Source organism: Parasteatoda tepidariorum, chromosome 6, assembly GCF_982258835.1.
Source record: "Parasteatoda tepidariorum strain Cologne lab strain chromosome 6, Ptep-v5.0, whole genome shotgun sequence".
Lineage (NCBI taxonomy): Eukaryota > Metazoa > Arthropoda > Arachnida > Araneae > Theridiidae > Parasteatoda > Parasteatoda tepidariorum.
This window is the reverse complement of record NC_141760.1, coordinates 80,010,691-80,025,910: the sequence shown is the minus strand read 5'-3', so window position 1 is coordinate 80,025,910 and position 15,220 is coordinate 80,010,691. Positions and strand designations below refer to the sequence as shown.

Below are 15,220 nucleotides of genomic sequence, written 5' to 3'. Positions count from 1 at the left end.
ATCAAGCATTTTTCTTTTTTAAATTTAATTAGCCACAATAAAGAAGGAACGTTGCAATGCTACGTGCTACATTAAGGACGTCTCTAGAGTAACTGAATGACTGTTCATATAGAAATCGCAGGTATTAGTCTCATACAACAACGCCCCCTATAGTTCGTTGCGATCGCGAATAATAGATGAAAGAAGTCAAAATTACTGTTGGTTATATGAACAATTTAAAACTTTATTTAATAAAATAGTTGTCACAGTTTTCCATTTTTCTGAAATTTCAGCAGAAAGACATCACACTTTTGATAAGACTTCAACTTAAATACACTTCACCTAAATTCATAATCTCAAATAAATGTATTAATAAGCATACAAACAGTGCTAGTGCAAAGATTAGAGTCCTCCAAAAGTCTTGATAACAAGATTTACAAGTTCTGGAGCCCGATGGCCATGGAGAATCCACAATAACTTTATTTGACTAATGAACTACATTTTACTATAATTTATCATAGAATTAATTGTAAGTTACTATTTAATCAATTTTAATAGAATTGTCTTTCCAGCTTTAGTGAAAACGAACCAGAAACACAATCTTAAATTATCATCAATGACTTCATCATTTAATCATGTACAATTTCAAAAACAATACTTAAATTTTTATAAATTAGAACCATAACATTACTCCCAAACTGCCGATTAAATTTTGTATAATTACGAAAATCAGAACTTTGGATTACATTTCATGATATGCACACAACTAACAATGGGAAAATAATGAAAACTCCAAATGCTTATAAATATATTCATATAAAGGTCAAATTATAAATAATCGGCAATATAATTATTCTAAAATTTCAGAAGTACAGCTGATTATGTATGCATTACAGGTAGTAGCATATATATGCATTTTGATAAAACTTACCAGTTTCGGGAGTCTGCCAAGATGTCAGTTAACTTTTATTGATGTCATTAATGCAATATTAATTGCAGCAAGAGGTACATACTATAGCTAATGTAGCAATAAGTTTTTTAGAACAGTCTTAAATTTACTTGAAAATGTTAATGAATGACTTACCCTAGAATGTAATTAACATCTAGTTAAGTTTGTAACTATGCATTAGTTGTTATACTGAACTTGGAAAGAACAATAAAAAGAAAACCATTTTAAAAACATCTATATCGAAAGTTTAATTAACTATCTAAATAGACAGTTCTCTAGCTATTGTTTCACCAAGTTTATCTTCTCCACATTCAGTCAACTGTATGTGGTACACAGACATCCTTCCAGTCTTTCTATATATGAATAAGACCACTAGAGAAAAAAAAGGTAACATTAACAATACTATTAAAAAATTACAATGTCAAAAGAGATAAATTTCTCACAGTGACAAAAATTACCAATATGTTGTTATTCATTTACAGAATTAGCAAATTTATTTAGAATATATTAATCTCATCTATCAACTTCGAATGCAAGGCATACAATTCCTGTGATATTTACTATGAAATTTGGAAATATATAAAGATGAATTGTAGATCTAAAATACTCATAGTTTTAACCACTACATTTTCTTAATACAGCTATCGTAAAAAGTGCAACCTTCATATTTTAATATTCTTTATTATATATATAACTATACATAAAATAAATTTTAGTATCCTTCCTAAATTTTAATGACAAAACAGCACAAAATACAAACATTTATCTCTATATAAGTTCATTTATTATTATTATACATAAATAACAGACTACATAATTTCCTAAAATTTATGCAAGCTCATTTTCGCTATATTACCGCTGATTTTACTAAAACATTCTTAATGATCAAGCATTTACGTTAGAATAAATATTCCGATATGAAAACATTTTTAGGTCATCGAATTCTTCCTCTTCAAAACTTATTTAACAAATTTTTTGAGCAATAATCACTCAATCAATTAATGCTAAGCATATAAAGATAATTTTCCAGTAGAATGGAGTTATAAATGCATTATAAAATTCATTCTCATTGGAAAATAACACGTGAATGATGTTTACGTTTTATGGAACGTAATATATTAACATTGATGCTATGTTTTCAAATTTAATTAGTTAAAAATAAAGAAAATGAATATTTAAAATTAACATATTGATAATTTTTACTTACCACAACAGATTAGATATCTGTTCCATGCTGTAAAATTTCCGCAAGTGAATTTAACAAGCCATCACAAATATGAGCACGAACATTGGCGATTTAACGGATAGAGAAAGTCGCCACGATGATTGCAAAAGGTGACCCATTTTTCGTTGCCACCGGAAAGATAGGACTTTCACTTCCTCTTACGGGCTCCTTATAACTATGAAACTCGATCCACTGCATCTCCGCATCTATGACGTCATCAATTTATACGCTATAGAGACTTGGCTGTGTTTATGATATCTAACCTTTTAAATTTCAATAATTAGCCTTTTATAAAATTACGATATTACTTTTGTGCTTTTGAAAGTTCTTAATAATATTTTAAGTTTTGATTTTGTGTTATTTCACTATAATTTACATTAGTTTCCCAAACTAGAACAACCTTGAATTTTGCCCCTTTGTGATCTAACCATTATTGATGCGACGCTTTTCTCTAAAATTTCAAATAAAACTAATCTAATCTTTGTTATTGACGACTAGCTTTAAATGGCTGCAATTGTTAGTGAATCTTCAGGTATGTTTAATGAATTAATACAAATTTTATATTTATTGAATTTCTACCTAAGGCGTACATTGCACAACATAACTTGACAGACTGGTTATATATGAAAGAAAACTGCTCGGTTGATCAACTTTATGGTTCATTTTACTATTCATCATTTAAATTTATTTAGAGAGTTACCAGAATGAATCAGCATTTAAAATATTTTATTTAACAATAGATGTACACATTAAGTGTGTTGTTTGATGCAACTCAATTCTATAATCTAAATTTTTACACCATGTTAAAGTATGAAGAACTTTTTCTTGTATTACACAAAAAAAAATATTTAGTTTTAAAAAATGATTAGAATATATAATGACTTCAAATATTTCTATTGTATTTTAAGATATCTAAGTAGGGAAGTTGAAATAAATTTTAAAAAATTATACTTCCAATAATTATTATAAATATCAAAATATTTTCTGTCTTGAAATATTTTATTTAAAAAGGTGTTTATCACCATGTGTGGCTCTCTGAAAACCACATTGTGTCTTTATCTCCACATTTTCTTCTTTAGTCATGGTTTGCACATCATATTTTATAAACTTATCTCTAAGAATTTTATGATTGAATGAAATAACTTAAAATGTAAAGGAATTTAGTTGAAATTTTGAATTAGTAATACTGCATGATGATTTATAGAATGCCAGATATTAAATGTAAATTAAAGGAACTATATTTTTTGTTCAGAACATTTAATATACATTGAATGATGAAAAAGACGGCTACAAAAGTTTAAAATGCTTACCTTCATTTTTTATTTTAAATCACTCAAAATCTCTATCAATTCTGAGATTTATAAGGTGAAAATTTGCTAAAAAGAAATGATTTAATTTTGTATTTTTAAAATGCAAATAATATAATAATTATTTATTTAGGCTTTTTGTGTCCTTTAAGTTTTATTTTATAAAAAGGTTTAGTTCAGTCAATAGTGTCTTCCTTTAAAAAAAAAAAATTTACATTTTTGTTTTACTCAAAATACTCTAAATGTGACATTAATCTAAGTATTTAAAATTTAAGGACAATAGGAGTCTACTTGAGAAGCAAACAATAAAAATATGGTTCTATAATTGATTTACTGTAATAAAAATGATTAATCATAGTGTATATCAAATGTATGAAATTAAAAAAATTTTAATATTCATAAATAAATCATAATAAAAAAATATTCATAATTATATGAGTTGTATTAAGTAAATTAGGTATTAATTGTTTAACATGAGTTATAAAGCTCAAACAAAGTAATTCAATGTTTTTAACAAATTTGTGAGGAAAATATTGGCCAAAAATAATAAAGAGGTTAATGCTAAAACTTTTTTAATCAAAAATAAAGATCACTTAAGGAAAAAGTTAAAATTAAGTACACTTAACAATATTCATAAAATTTCCACTAACTCCTTTTTCCATTTAACTTACAAGGGAAACTAGGGAAGTGTGACTCGCCAATTTTGAAATAAACTAGTGGGATGTATGTCTCATGAGGAATAATTTTAGGGGGCAACAGTTTCGGCCCATAGAAGGTCCTGTGAGAGATAAAAAATAATTCTATGTATAGAAAAATCGGTATTTTATACTTCAATGCAGACTATTAGTTATTGTAATTATCTCGTGCTCCAATTAATTTTGTGGTACTTTCACGTACTATATAATGCATATTTATTGTCAAAATTATTTCGAAAATTTTATACATCTGTTGTTTTTCAGAAAAACCAGTTAGGTTAATTTTAAAAAAAAATTGGCATCAAATTTTTAAAATTTTTTTTCAAAAAATTTTTCAAATTAATTGGAGTTTGTAATTGCTAATAAATAAATTAAGTAATAATTAATTAACAATTAATTAATAATTAATTAATAATTAATTAATTTGCTAATTAATTTATTAGTTTTCTAACTAATTAATTACAAATTAATTGGAGTATGAGACAATTACTATAACTAATAGTCTGTATTGAAGTAATAAAATACCGATTTTTCTATATACAGTGAAACCTCCATTAAGCGGACATTCATGGGACCAAAAAATTTGTCCCTTTATGAGAGTTGTCCGTTTACGGGAAGGGTACCCTAATAACGAAATTTTTCACCGTAAACTGTTTTTAGAATATTCTCAAAGATGTAGAAATAATTAAATAATATCTACAAGGATACTGTAAATATCTACAAGAATATTTATTTGAACAATAAGAAAGATAAAAAAGAATATATAAAGAAGTTTGATATAAATACATAATTCTGGATGTAGCTACTGATAAATATAATTTTCCTATTAGCATAGATACTCAAGTTATACTTATGATACCCAATAGGAGCGTACTGTCCTCAGTCCGTTTCAATTATTAGGTTCACATCCCCTTACACCTACTTATCATTTGATAGGGAACATGGTTAATACCTTCTTGGAAAATAAACCTCCCATGATTCACAGAAAAAGTAATGCATACCTGTAAGTCATGAGGACCTATGGAGATGATTATTCACAATTGATCAGCTATCAAGTGTCTGAATAAATGTTTCATTTATATAAACACCTCAAAGATTATACTTCTGTTCTCTTTTTTTTTACCCCAGTTGTGTTAAATACAGACTTCAAATTGATAAGAAAATTAAAGAAATTTTCAATGGGGAAGAAGCATTGAGAGAAGTCATTTCAACTTGAGGGGTCTCATAACCTGTGTGGTCCAGATGAAAAGATCAAAAGATGCCGATGGCAGAATTATTTCAGGAGTGCAGTACCATTTTCTCTGCTTTCTTTACAGAGATAAGGCAAGGTGACAGGAGAAAGATTGATTTTTCGGTGGTGAAATAGCTTAACAATATTTTTAGTTATGAATAAGGCAAAAAGTTTTATTTGCATGCTTTAAAAATGGGGAAAAGTTGAATTTTTTTTATCTTGCAATTTATTTAGAAAAAGTAGTGTCCGGTTTGTAGAGATAAAAAACAATGTTGCAGGATCAAAATGACTGTCCGCGTCCGGTTACGGGAGTGTCCGCTTTGCGGAGAATGTACGTAATGGTTTATTCATAGAAGATTCCCGGGGAATTAAAAATATGTCCGTATTGAGAGGCGTCCGTTTTGCAGGAGTGTCCATAACCGGAGGTTTCACTGTATTTAATTATTTTTTATCTCTCACAGAACCTTCTATGGGCCGAAACTAATGTTGCCCCCTAAAATTATTCCTCATAAGGCATACATACCACTAGTTTATTTCAAAATTGGAGAATCACACTTCCCTAGTTTCCCTTGTTAGTGATTTCTTAAATACGATTTGCTAATATGATATACCAAATAATAAGAATTTATGTTTTTAAATTCATAAAATTACATTACTTCAACATTTTTCTAGAGCAAGGTTTTACATGGTGTGTAGTGATTTAAAAAATTTTCTTATTGTTATTTATTTTTGATTTCTGTTTTTTAAAAGCCCTCAAAGTTGCTGTTAGTATTGGGTATTTGTAAAAAGTGCTTATTTTGACCATGCATTATGTTAAACAAAAAAATGTCCTTATTCATAAAATAAAAAATAGTTTAATAGACATGAATTTTCTATTTTTTTTTTTTTTTTTTGTAATTTGACAGGAGTGAATGGCAATAAAAGGAGCAAGACAAATGACCTAAATATTAGCACTGCTGTTGCTTTGCAAAGTAAGTAACTATTTATATGTTTTCTTAGGATTTTTTTATTCAAATAGAATCTTTTTCTTGTTATTGAGGGAACAGAACTATTGCTTTTAGGGAGGATATCTGTAGACTAAATGGCCCAGTGTTCATCAAGTTGGTCTCAGTCCAAAAGAACCCTGCTAGTTTCTTAAAATCGAGTCTCAAAGTCCTCTATGTTCCCACAACAAATCAAAACCTCTGGGGGTACTGATCCAGGAGTTTCCTTGTCTTCTGGATTAGTTCAAAATTACAAGGCTACGGAGTTGAGCGTTAGTAGTCGTAAACCCATGAAGTTGGGTCGGCTGTTCAACGACGGTTATAAAATAAAATAAAATCCAAATTGCTCTTATTACTTATTAACTTGTTTTTTAAATTTAACTTAGTAGCTTTTATCAAAATTATGTAAAGTAAAACATATTTCAGTAATCTGATTTTTTTTAACAAAATTTTAAATAAATGAACTAAATATATACAAGAAATTGAGTACAAGATTAAAAAATGCATTGCTGACTTACATTACTCATCTATAAAATAAATTATTTGTAATATGAATTCACATTACACTTATTGCATAATCAATTTGGACTGTGGGGATTTATTTATCGACTATGCCAACTTTAATCTATCAAAAGGTACCTCTGGTTATAATCAAGTTAACATGTCTTATGTACTAGTGAATTGATATTCAATATTTATAGCGGTAGTTACGCCACATTATTCCCCTTCCAGAATTTTATCTGGGATAGAATTCGATAAAGAGATTCCGCTAGTTGATTCATGCTGTTTATTTATTTATATCAATTTCTGCTCATTCATATATTCATTTTTACCTTTCATTTTTTGTTTATAGAATTTCGCTCATTTTTTTTTTCTTCTTAATTTTTGTTTATTGACCGGGAGACTTTATTTACATGACTGGATTTTTTTTTTCTTTGAGCAGTATATTTTTTAAGTATATCAACCAGTGCCCCCCCAAGCTCTTGGGCAAATTCTAAATTCCCCCCCCCCAAACTATTCCTTTTATTTAGTGTAAAAATCCCCCCCCCCCAAGCTTTAAGTGGGTGCATCGTGCACTCACCTTCCCTCCTGATGGGGGCCCCTAATATCAACTGTTAAATGTGGATCATCCATCAGTATTGCCATGTTCTTATCACATCCACAGGTCACCAAATTTTAGACAGTCAACCTTCATCTATCAAAAGGTACCTCTGGTTAGAATCAAGTTAACATGTCTTATGTACATGTAACATGTCTTATTGAATTGATATTCAATATTTATAGTGGTAGTTATGCCACAAACCCTTCAGGGTTTGTTAAAATACTTCAGGGGGCAATATACTTGTATCATGACCAGCAAGTCTTAACAACTTCTGGGCAGCAACTTACGATAAACTAGAAGAAGAAAAAACATGGAAAAATCCAACTTAAAGAAAAAATTCAAGTTTAAAAATCATTTGGCAGTTGTAGTTGGTGCTACAGATCACACTAATATCCAATTATAAATATTTTTTGAAAAGGAATCCTGAAATAAATTTTTCAATTAAAAACTTATTGTTTCGAATGATTATTTTAAAATATTAGATCAAAATTTTATTTTAAGATTTCGATTATAGACCACTGTACCTTTAGCAACAAAAAAATTAATTTATAAAAATAAAGTTTAGTGTATTGAACCCATAGTTTGTCATATGACTGTTATGTTTATAAAATAAGCAAAATCTTCATTTCAAAAGCTAAAAATATAAAAGCTGAGGAATTTTTGCTCATTGTAAGATTTATAAAAAATTGATAAATTGAAAATTCAAATGAACATATCGTGCTCTATTGAGAGATATGTAAATTTCTTTTCATGAATGCATACAATGCCTCTAGAAATTTTATTCATTAATTTTAAAGCAAATGTGTTAATTAATAATTTAAAACTCATCACATAATCTATAATATTTTACATTTTGCAAAAAATCATTTCAATAATATCAACATTATGCGATTCATCAAACCTTGGCGAACAAAGAACACGGGGCGCGCTCAAAAGAGCAGAAAATCAGGGTCATGAATCGTGGTTGCCGGGAGAAAAGTGTTGCACCAAGCAGACTCCTCAATTCTGCTTTTAACATGTAAAGTCTATGGCGGGCTTTTCATACTTTGAATCGATTTTTCTTGTTCAAGAATCGGAGTGATCAATTAAAAAAAAAATACTAATAATTTTTTCAATCTTTCCTATCCACGAAAATGTAGGTTAATTTTTTTTATCTTTATTACTTTTTGTAATATTGCCTTTGAAACACAAGTCACTTTCTACCTTTGAGTAAGGGAGGAAGGCAACTTCCACCCCCAAGTTCACTAATCTTCTCGGTGGGAGATCTTGCCCCCTTTTGAAAATCTTTTTCTCTCTCTCTGTCCTTCTGAAGAACTGATATGGGGAACGCTTTAAAAACCGATAGCTTTCTCTTTAGTTATAAGCTTGTAATTTATTATGAAAATTATATTTGCTGATAATTCGTTCATTCTATATACATTTTATTTATTTAGTAGTAATAATTTTCTTGTTTTTATTCATTTTGAGAATAGAATTTATTTTTTAAATACATTATTCCCCTTTTTTTAAACTTTGTTTCTTGTTTTTTAAAGATGTTTCGGAATTAAAAAAATTAGCTGCTGAATAAAGTGAGATTAATTAAAATCGAATAAATGACGTAAAGATCTTCCAATATGCTATAAAGCATCACAAAACCGCCGCTTTCCTTTTTTTTTAAAAAAATATATCGTACACTCATTTGTAGGTTTAAAAAAACATTTACATTAAAAAAATTTAAAAGGTTCCAATTTTTTCATTCCGTAAATAGTTTTAATTACTCCGATAGTATGTTTTTTCACGGTAAGGAAAAAAAAATAGCTAGTACACAAGACCACGCATCATCCAAACATGAACAAGCACTTAACCCTGTTTTTAGGGCTTTAATGTAAATACACAAGAACACTAAAGTATTATGAAATTTTCATTTTAATCAGCAAATGAAGAAAAATATGAAAATACACGCATGTATTTTAAAATTCTTAAAAAAAAAAAAGGGAAGTAAAAGAACATTAGTGGTCATAATTAATATTCACGAGAGAAAAATACAAACGGTATCAAAATATAATGAATCGATGCTTAGGAACGCAACATTGAAAATATTGAAACCAGTTTGATTGCCAGATGAAATAAAAAGAATGAGAAATGTGATTATTATAAACACCACGAAATTTCATTACGATAAATTAAAAAATAAAAATAAGCTGTAATACTTAGAGTTAAGTTACTCTTTGTTACTTCAGACAGTCAAACTGGTTTTGATGTTTTCAGACCTGATTCCTTAGTTGATTCCCTAATCGGTAATTCCTAATTAATACACTTTTTAAAACTTTTTTTCGCAATATTCTAAAAATATATATTAAGAGTAGTAATTATGCAATATCTTATGTATTTAATAAAGAGAAATTTTTCGAATTCATATTAAAAGTGTATAATGTAACTTTTATTCATAATTTTTTGCTAGAACAAAGTATGTAATCAATGTGTTATTTTAATTTCTCTTCCCTGACCCTCTTTTGGCATTCATGGAGAAGAGTTTTAGTAGAAATTTCTATACTGCAAACTTTAATTAGTGTAATTATAGTTAATTAAAATATAAGAAAACTAACCGTCATTAGCATTACATAAAGAGGAAAAACACGAAAACTTCCCAGGGTTAGCCAGCATGCCATCTATATGAATATATCTCCCAGATAACCATAATTTTCTGTATTTTTGTATTTAATAAAATTTTGTAAAGTAAACTTGTCTCAATCTGTTGTTATGTTGTAAGTTTTAATGAAAACCAATAAATGCCTTTTCTTTCAAAAATTTCGTTATCGTACTTTTTTATAAATTAATTTAGATTATTTTGATAAATCTTTATATTAATTACAGTGAGCAGTCTCACAAATCTATGTACTAAAATGTAAAATAACATAGAATTGTTTTATTTTGTTGTTTTTAATGAAATCGAAATGATCTATTAGAAAAATAAATTTAAACTGTCACTTCAGCTTATTAGTCGAAAATGTTATAATTTATTTTTACGACAGAAATGATGGTATTTTTTATGAATCCTCAAAACTGAAATGAAAGAGTTACATCAATTTTCTTATAATATTACTTCTACGTTTAGAAAATTATAAAGCTTATCAAAGATAGTTTTTAAGGAATTTCTTAGAAATAAGTTATACTTTTGTAAGTTATTTATTTGTCCTTTTATTTACGACATTTACAAATAAAATGCGTTCATTACCCACTTTTACCATCATTCTTTGTTATTAGGGTTATAATAATTTTAAGTTAAAGGCCTAAAATTAAAAATGAAGTTCCTTTATTAAAGTAATCACAAGATATTACTTGATAAAAATTATTTGATAAAATATAAAAACCTTTTAACAAGCAAAAGCTGATAAATAAAATATTTTCGCTTTTTAATAAGTTATGTTTTCCTTTATTCCTTTAAAATAAACTTCATATAAAACTGCGCTTTCAAAATGTGCAGTTTAATAAATTTATACTAAATAACTGCTTTAGATCAAAAAGGAATTTCTTTTGTATTATTGTTAAATAATATCTTTGGCGATAAGTTTTTAAAGTAACTATAACTGAGTAGAAATAATGTAAGTAAAAATGATGAATATGAGTTTGTGGGTGAAGTTTTAAATGTATCCGAGCTAAATTATTTGAATAAGTTAAGTGATATAATCGGAATTTAGATCTGTCTTAATATGATTTAAAATTTTGTGATAATTAAATCGAATAATTTTCAATTTTGATGTTTCAATTTGTTTGTGACAAATAACAAATAACCCCGGTGTTTATTTGTTAAGAATCAAATCAAAATAATAAACAATTCAAGATATAATTAGAAAAAGTGCATGTTAAATAAAATGATAAAACTATTTTGAAAATAAATAAAGTCGTTTTAGAGTTAAAAAAAAAATTTTTTAAGTTAATCTTGGAAAGAGAAAAAGCATAATATAAGATGAAGAGTGAGTTTCTTCTGATATCTTTTGAAAGCTAGTTGACCCCCGCAGGTTGCAATTCCCCTTCTGTGACAGTGATTAGTTTCGGGTTACTTAACACACGCACCCCCACAAAAAATGTAGGGGAGACAGTGAAACGGGTTTTGGAGGTGCAATATATTTCGTCCCTTTTCGAACCAATCCTTACTGAAGGTTGGAATTGAAATGAAAAGGCCTCCTTAGGTATTCTTTGGCCAAGCATCAAACATTTAGAATGCAGAAAATTACTGTAATAGTTATTCTTATGACTGTCTTTTATTCATCCCTTTGGTAGTAATCATGCAATATTTTTCAGTGTACATTACATCTTATATGTTTAATATTTATAAATTTGTATGTTTATAATATACTTGAAAAGATTTCACTTATTTCCAAGCGAAATTGAGTGTAATTGGGAATAAGCTCCCTTTTCCCCCAGGCAAAGTTGAGTTTCTCTTTGGAAAAACCTGCATTGGTTGGTTTTTTTTTTTTTTTTTTTTTCTCCTTAAAAACTCTGATATTAACAATAACTATATGACCATAGTAGGTGGCGTTTATCTTAGTTTGAGTTGAAATTTATTCATTTTAAACAACAATTCCTTCCTATTTGAGTATTTAGAAATAAGTTTCAAAATTTTTGAAAAAATAGTATTTTTTTTTTAACATAATTATTATCTTTGAAGCTAATATATCAATCAATCCCTTTTGGTGTGATCAATGTGTAATAGCCATTTTTTTTTTTAATGAAAGTATTTTTTTTTTTAATGATAGAGTAAAATTGGAAATAGTTTATTACTGCTATCTGTGAAGGAAACTAATTTAAAGATTGTTTCAGAAAGAATGATAAAATTAACTACTTACTGATTACCTATTATGACCGAGAAAATGCAACAGCAAAAAAGTCATTATTTGCTGAGATTACTGTGCATGAATCTTTCTTTAATTACTATTAGAGAATGCGAGGAACCATGAAATTGCACCAATTAAAGTTTTGTTTTTAAACAGCTGATTTAACTAAACCGATTTTGACACCTCATTTAACTTATTTCTCAAATTATTGGAGATAAGTGTAGGATTCAGTTAGATCTAAATTGTAATTCTGTAGCATCAAATAATCTGATTAAACACGAAATACTCAATCATTTATCTTTTTTTGAAATTATTGATTCCAATGCTGATGATACAGCAACTACCACCAAGAAATTGGGGTTTAGAGGTATCAAATCTTTACAAATTTTTACAATTATTCAGTAAACGAAAAGTGTACCATCACATTAATCTAATAATAATATTTCAATGCTTTTCTAATTTATTAGCTATAATATAATTTTCAGACAACTTTGCTAGCAAGGGGGGGGGGGATATGGAATTGTAAATTTTATTAAGTTTCTGTTAATTTTTTTAGATTATTGTTGTATTTTTGGTAATTTATTTTTCTCTTAAAAGGAAATATTTTTGTGTCTGTTCGTTTCAATTACAATCGGCAACACTTAAAATAAATTTTAAAAAAAATTATATATATATATTTTTTTTTTGAGATTTGCCCAGAAGTGATTACAAGTTGTACCCTTTGAGTTGATTTTCTACTAGGATATATTTTAGTTTCACTTGTTTTGGCATCATAGATATCAATACAGAAATCTTCCTAAAAATGGTTTTTAGCTGCTTCGGTATAATTTAAATATAAAACATTATTGGCCTGCAGGTCGTAAGTTGTTTGTCCTGAAGTGTGTGTAAATGTTAAAATTTTTTGGTATTTTTACACTTTAATTAGTGTATAATAAATAATCAGTATAAATCTTGAATATTTTCTTCTAAAAATGAAAAATAAAGTAAATGTGTAAATGGGTTATTTTTTAGTGAATAAATTGTTTAAGTAACCGTATTAGTGTTTGATGAAATGATTTTTCATTTTTAGGTTTGGCAGAACTTGCTCATCGAGAATATCAAGCTGGTGATTATGAAAATGCTGAGCGCCATTGTATGCAGTTATGGCGGCAAGATCCAACAAACACTGGTGTACTTTTGCTCTTAAGCTCTATTCACTTTCAATGCAGGAGACTTGACAAGTATGAATGTTATTCATTTTTACTGATGTTGATTTTAAATAATGATTTTAAATAATATATTTTTTTTTGGAAATTAAAATTTTTAATTTAATTTTTGTTTAGTAGGTAAAGTTCTCAAAAAAAGTTTTTATATGCCAATAATAATTTATTTCTGTTAAATTTCATATTTTCAAATTAAGTACTGATAGATTTGCAGATTTTGCCTAAAAAACATAATTTCTTGTTATCTTTATGAACGTATAATCAATTTGTGTAAAAATAGTTTAAATTTTTTTTTTTTTGATTTTATAATAAAAAATAAATTTTAGATTATATTTTTCATGAAAATTTACTATTTGGATTTTAAAAGTTCTGAGTAAGTTAGTGTTAAAGCAGTTTCATATAATTATTATTATTATTTTTTTTTGTACTTATGTGTCATGCAAATTTTTTTTCTGTATCCTATTATTGTGTTGTAAATGTTAGACATTTTCTTTTATTTGTTTATATATAGGTCTGCTCACTTTAGTACATTAGCTATAAAACAAAATCCCATGCTCGCAGAAGCATATTCAAACCTTGGAAATGTGTACAAGGAAAGAGGACAATTGCAAGAAGCTTTGGAGAATTACCGACATGCTGTAAGGCTGAAACCTGACTTCATTGATGGCTACATCAACTTGGCTGCAGCTCTTGTTGCTGCTGGGGATATGGAACAAGCTGTACAGGCATATGTATCTGCACTCCAATATAATCCTGTAAGTAACAATTAGAAAAGTAATATGTGTGGGTGTATTCTGTTAACTAGAGTGAGTGGAACGCATTTCAAATAGTTAAAACCATTTGCTGTAAAACAAGAGATAATAAGTTTGGCTTGTTTAATTGTCGAGGAATGTAGATGTTTTTTCCTTTTTTTAAAATTTATTTTTATGTTATACAGTCAAAACCCGCTATAGTGAACCTTCCAGGGACCGAAATTTTGGTTCACTATAACTGGGAGTTCACTATATCCGTTAGGCAGGCAATTTAACTAATCGTTCCCAAACTGCTCCCTTTTATTAAACATAATTCAAATAAATCACTGAAAAATATTATGTAGTAACAAAAAATGTGTTATTTTTCATTACTCTTCGTCTTGCATACACAAAAAAAAAAAATTAGTAATCTTTAGCTGATGAGCAATCCTCAACTTCAGATATGGAAATACTTCCCGACTCTCAGATAATTTTTTCTGAATTTCTGTTATTCCGTTTTTTAAACCTGTCTAACCTTCCATCTGAGCACATAAAAGTAGTAATATAAAATCTCTTAGCAAAAATGTCGACATTTGTCTAGATACTGGAAGGTTGCGACTTCTTCGATTGGTGAATCACTTCAGTAATGCTTCTTCAACATTCTTGTGATCCGCTTTTCTCAACTTTTTTCTGCTATCTAAATTTTTTTTTATGAGCAGAAATTATTAATTCCCTATTTTTCCATATGTTACAAACTGCAGGTTTGGTTGGTTTATATTCCCTGCAAATATCAGCTTGATTGCATCCATTTTAAATTTTTCTGATTATGTCCATTTTATCATCAATAGAAAACGTTTTACGTTTACTGCTTGCCAAAGTTAAATTTGAGACACTTGTTTGCAGGATTTTTTTAACTGAACTAAGAGCAAAAAGGAGTTGAAATGAGGGCCTTATCAACACATATTAGTGTCTAACCCTTTGACCAATAATGAATAATTACTC

The 15,220-nt window shown here is 27.8% G+C and overlaps 1 protein-coding gene across 1 annotated transcript in view; it reads left to right on the top strand.

Annotated features, from left to right (window-relative positions):
• The first annotated feature begins 2,324 nt into the window (after positions 1-2,324).
• Positions 2,325-15,220, top strand: part of sxc (O-linked N-acetylglucosamine (GlcNAc) transferase sxc) — a 33,002-nt gene continuing 20,106 nt past the window's right edge. Inside the window, exons 1-4 of the mRNA XM_016055439.4 lie at positions 2,325-2,685; positions 6,292-6,357; positions 13,355-13,505; positions 13,999-14,242. Coding sequence (XP_015910925.1) covers positions 2,658-2,685; positions 6,292-6,357; positions 13,355-13,505; positions 13,999-14,242 — 489 coding nt within the window. The 5' untranslated portion in view covers positions 2,325-2,657. The remainder of the gene's footprint in view (positions 2,686-6,291; positions 6,358-13,354; positions 13,506-13,998; positions 14,243-15,220) is intronic.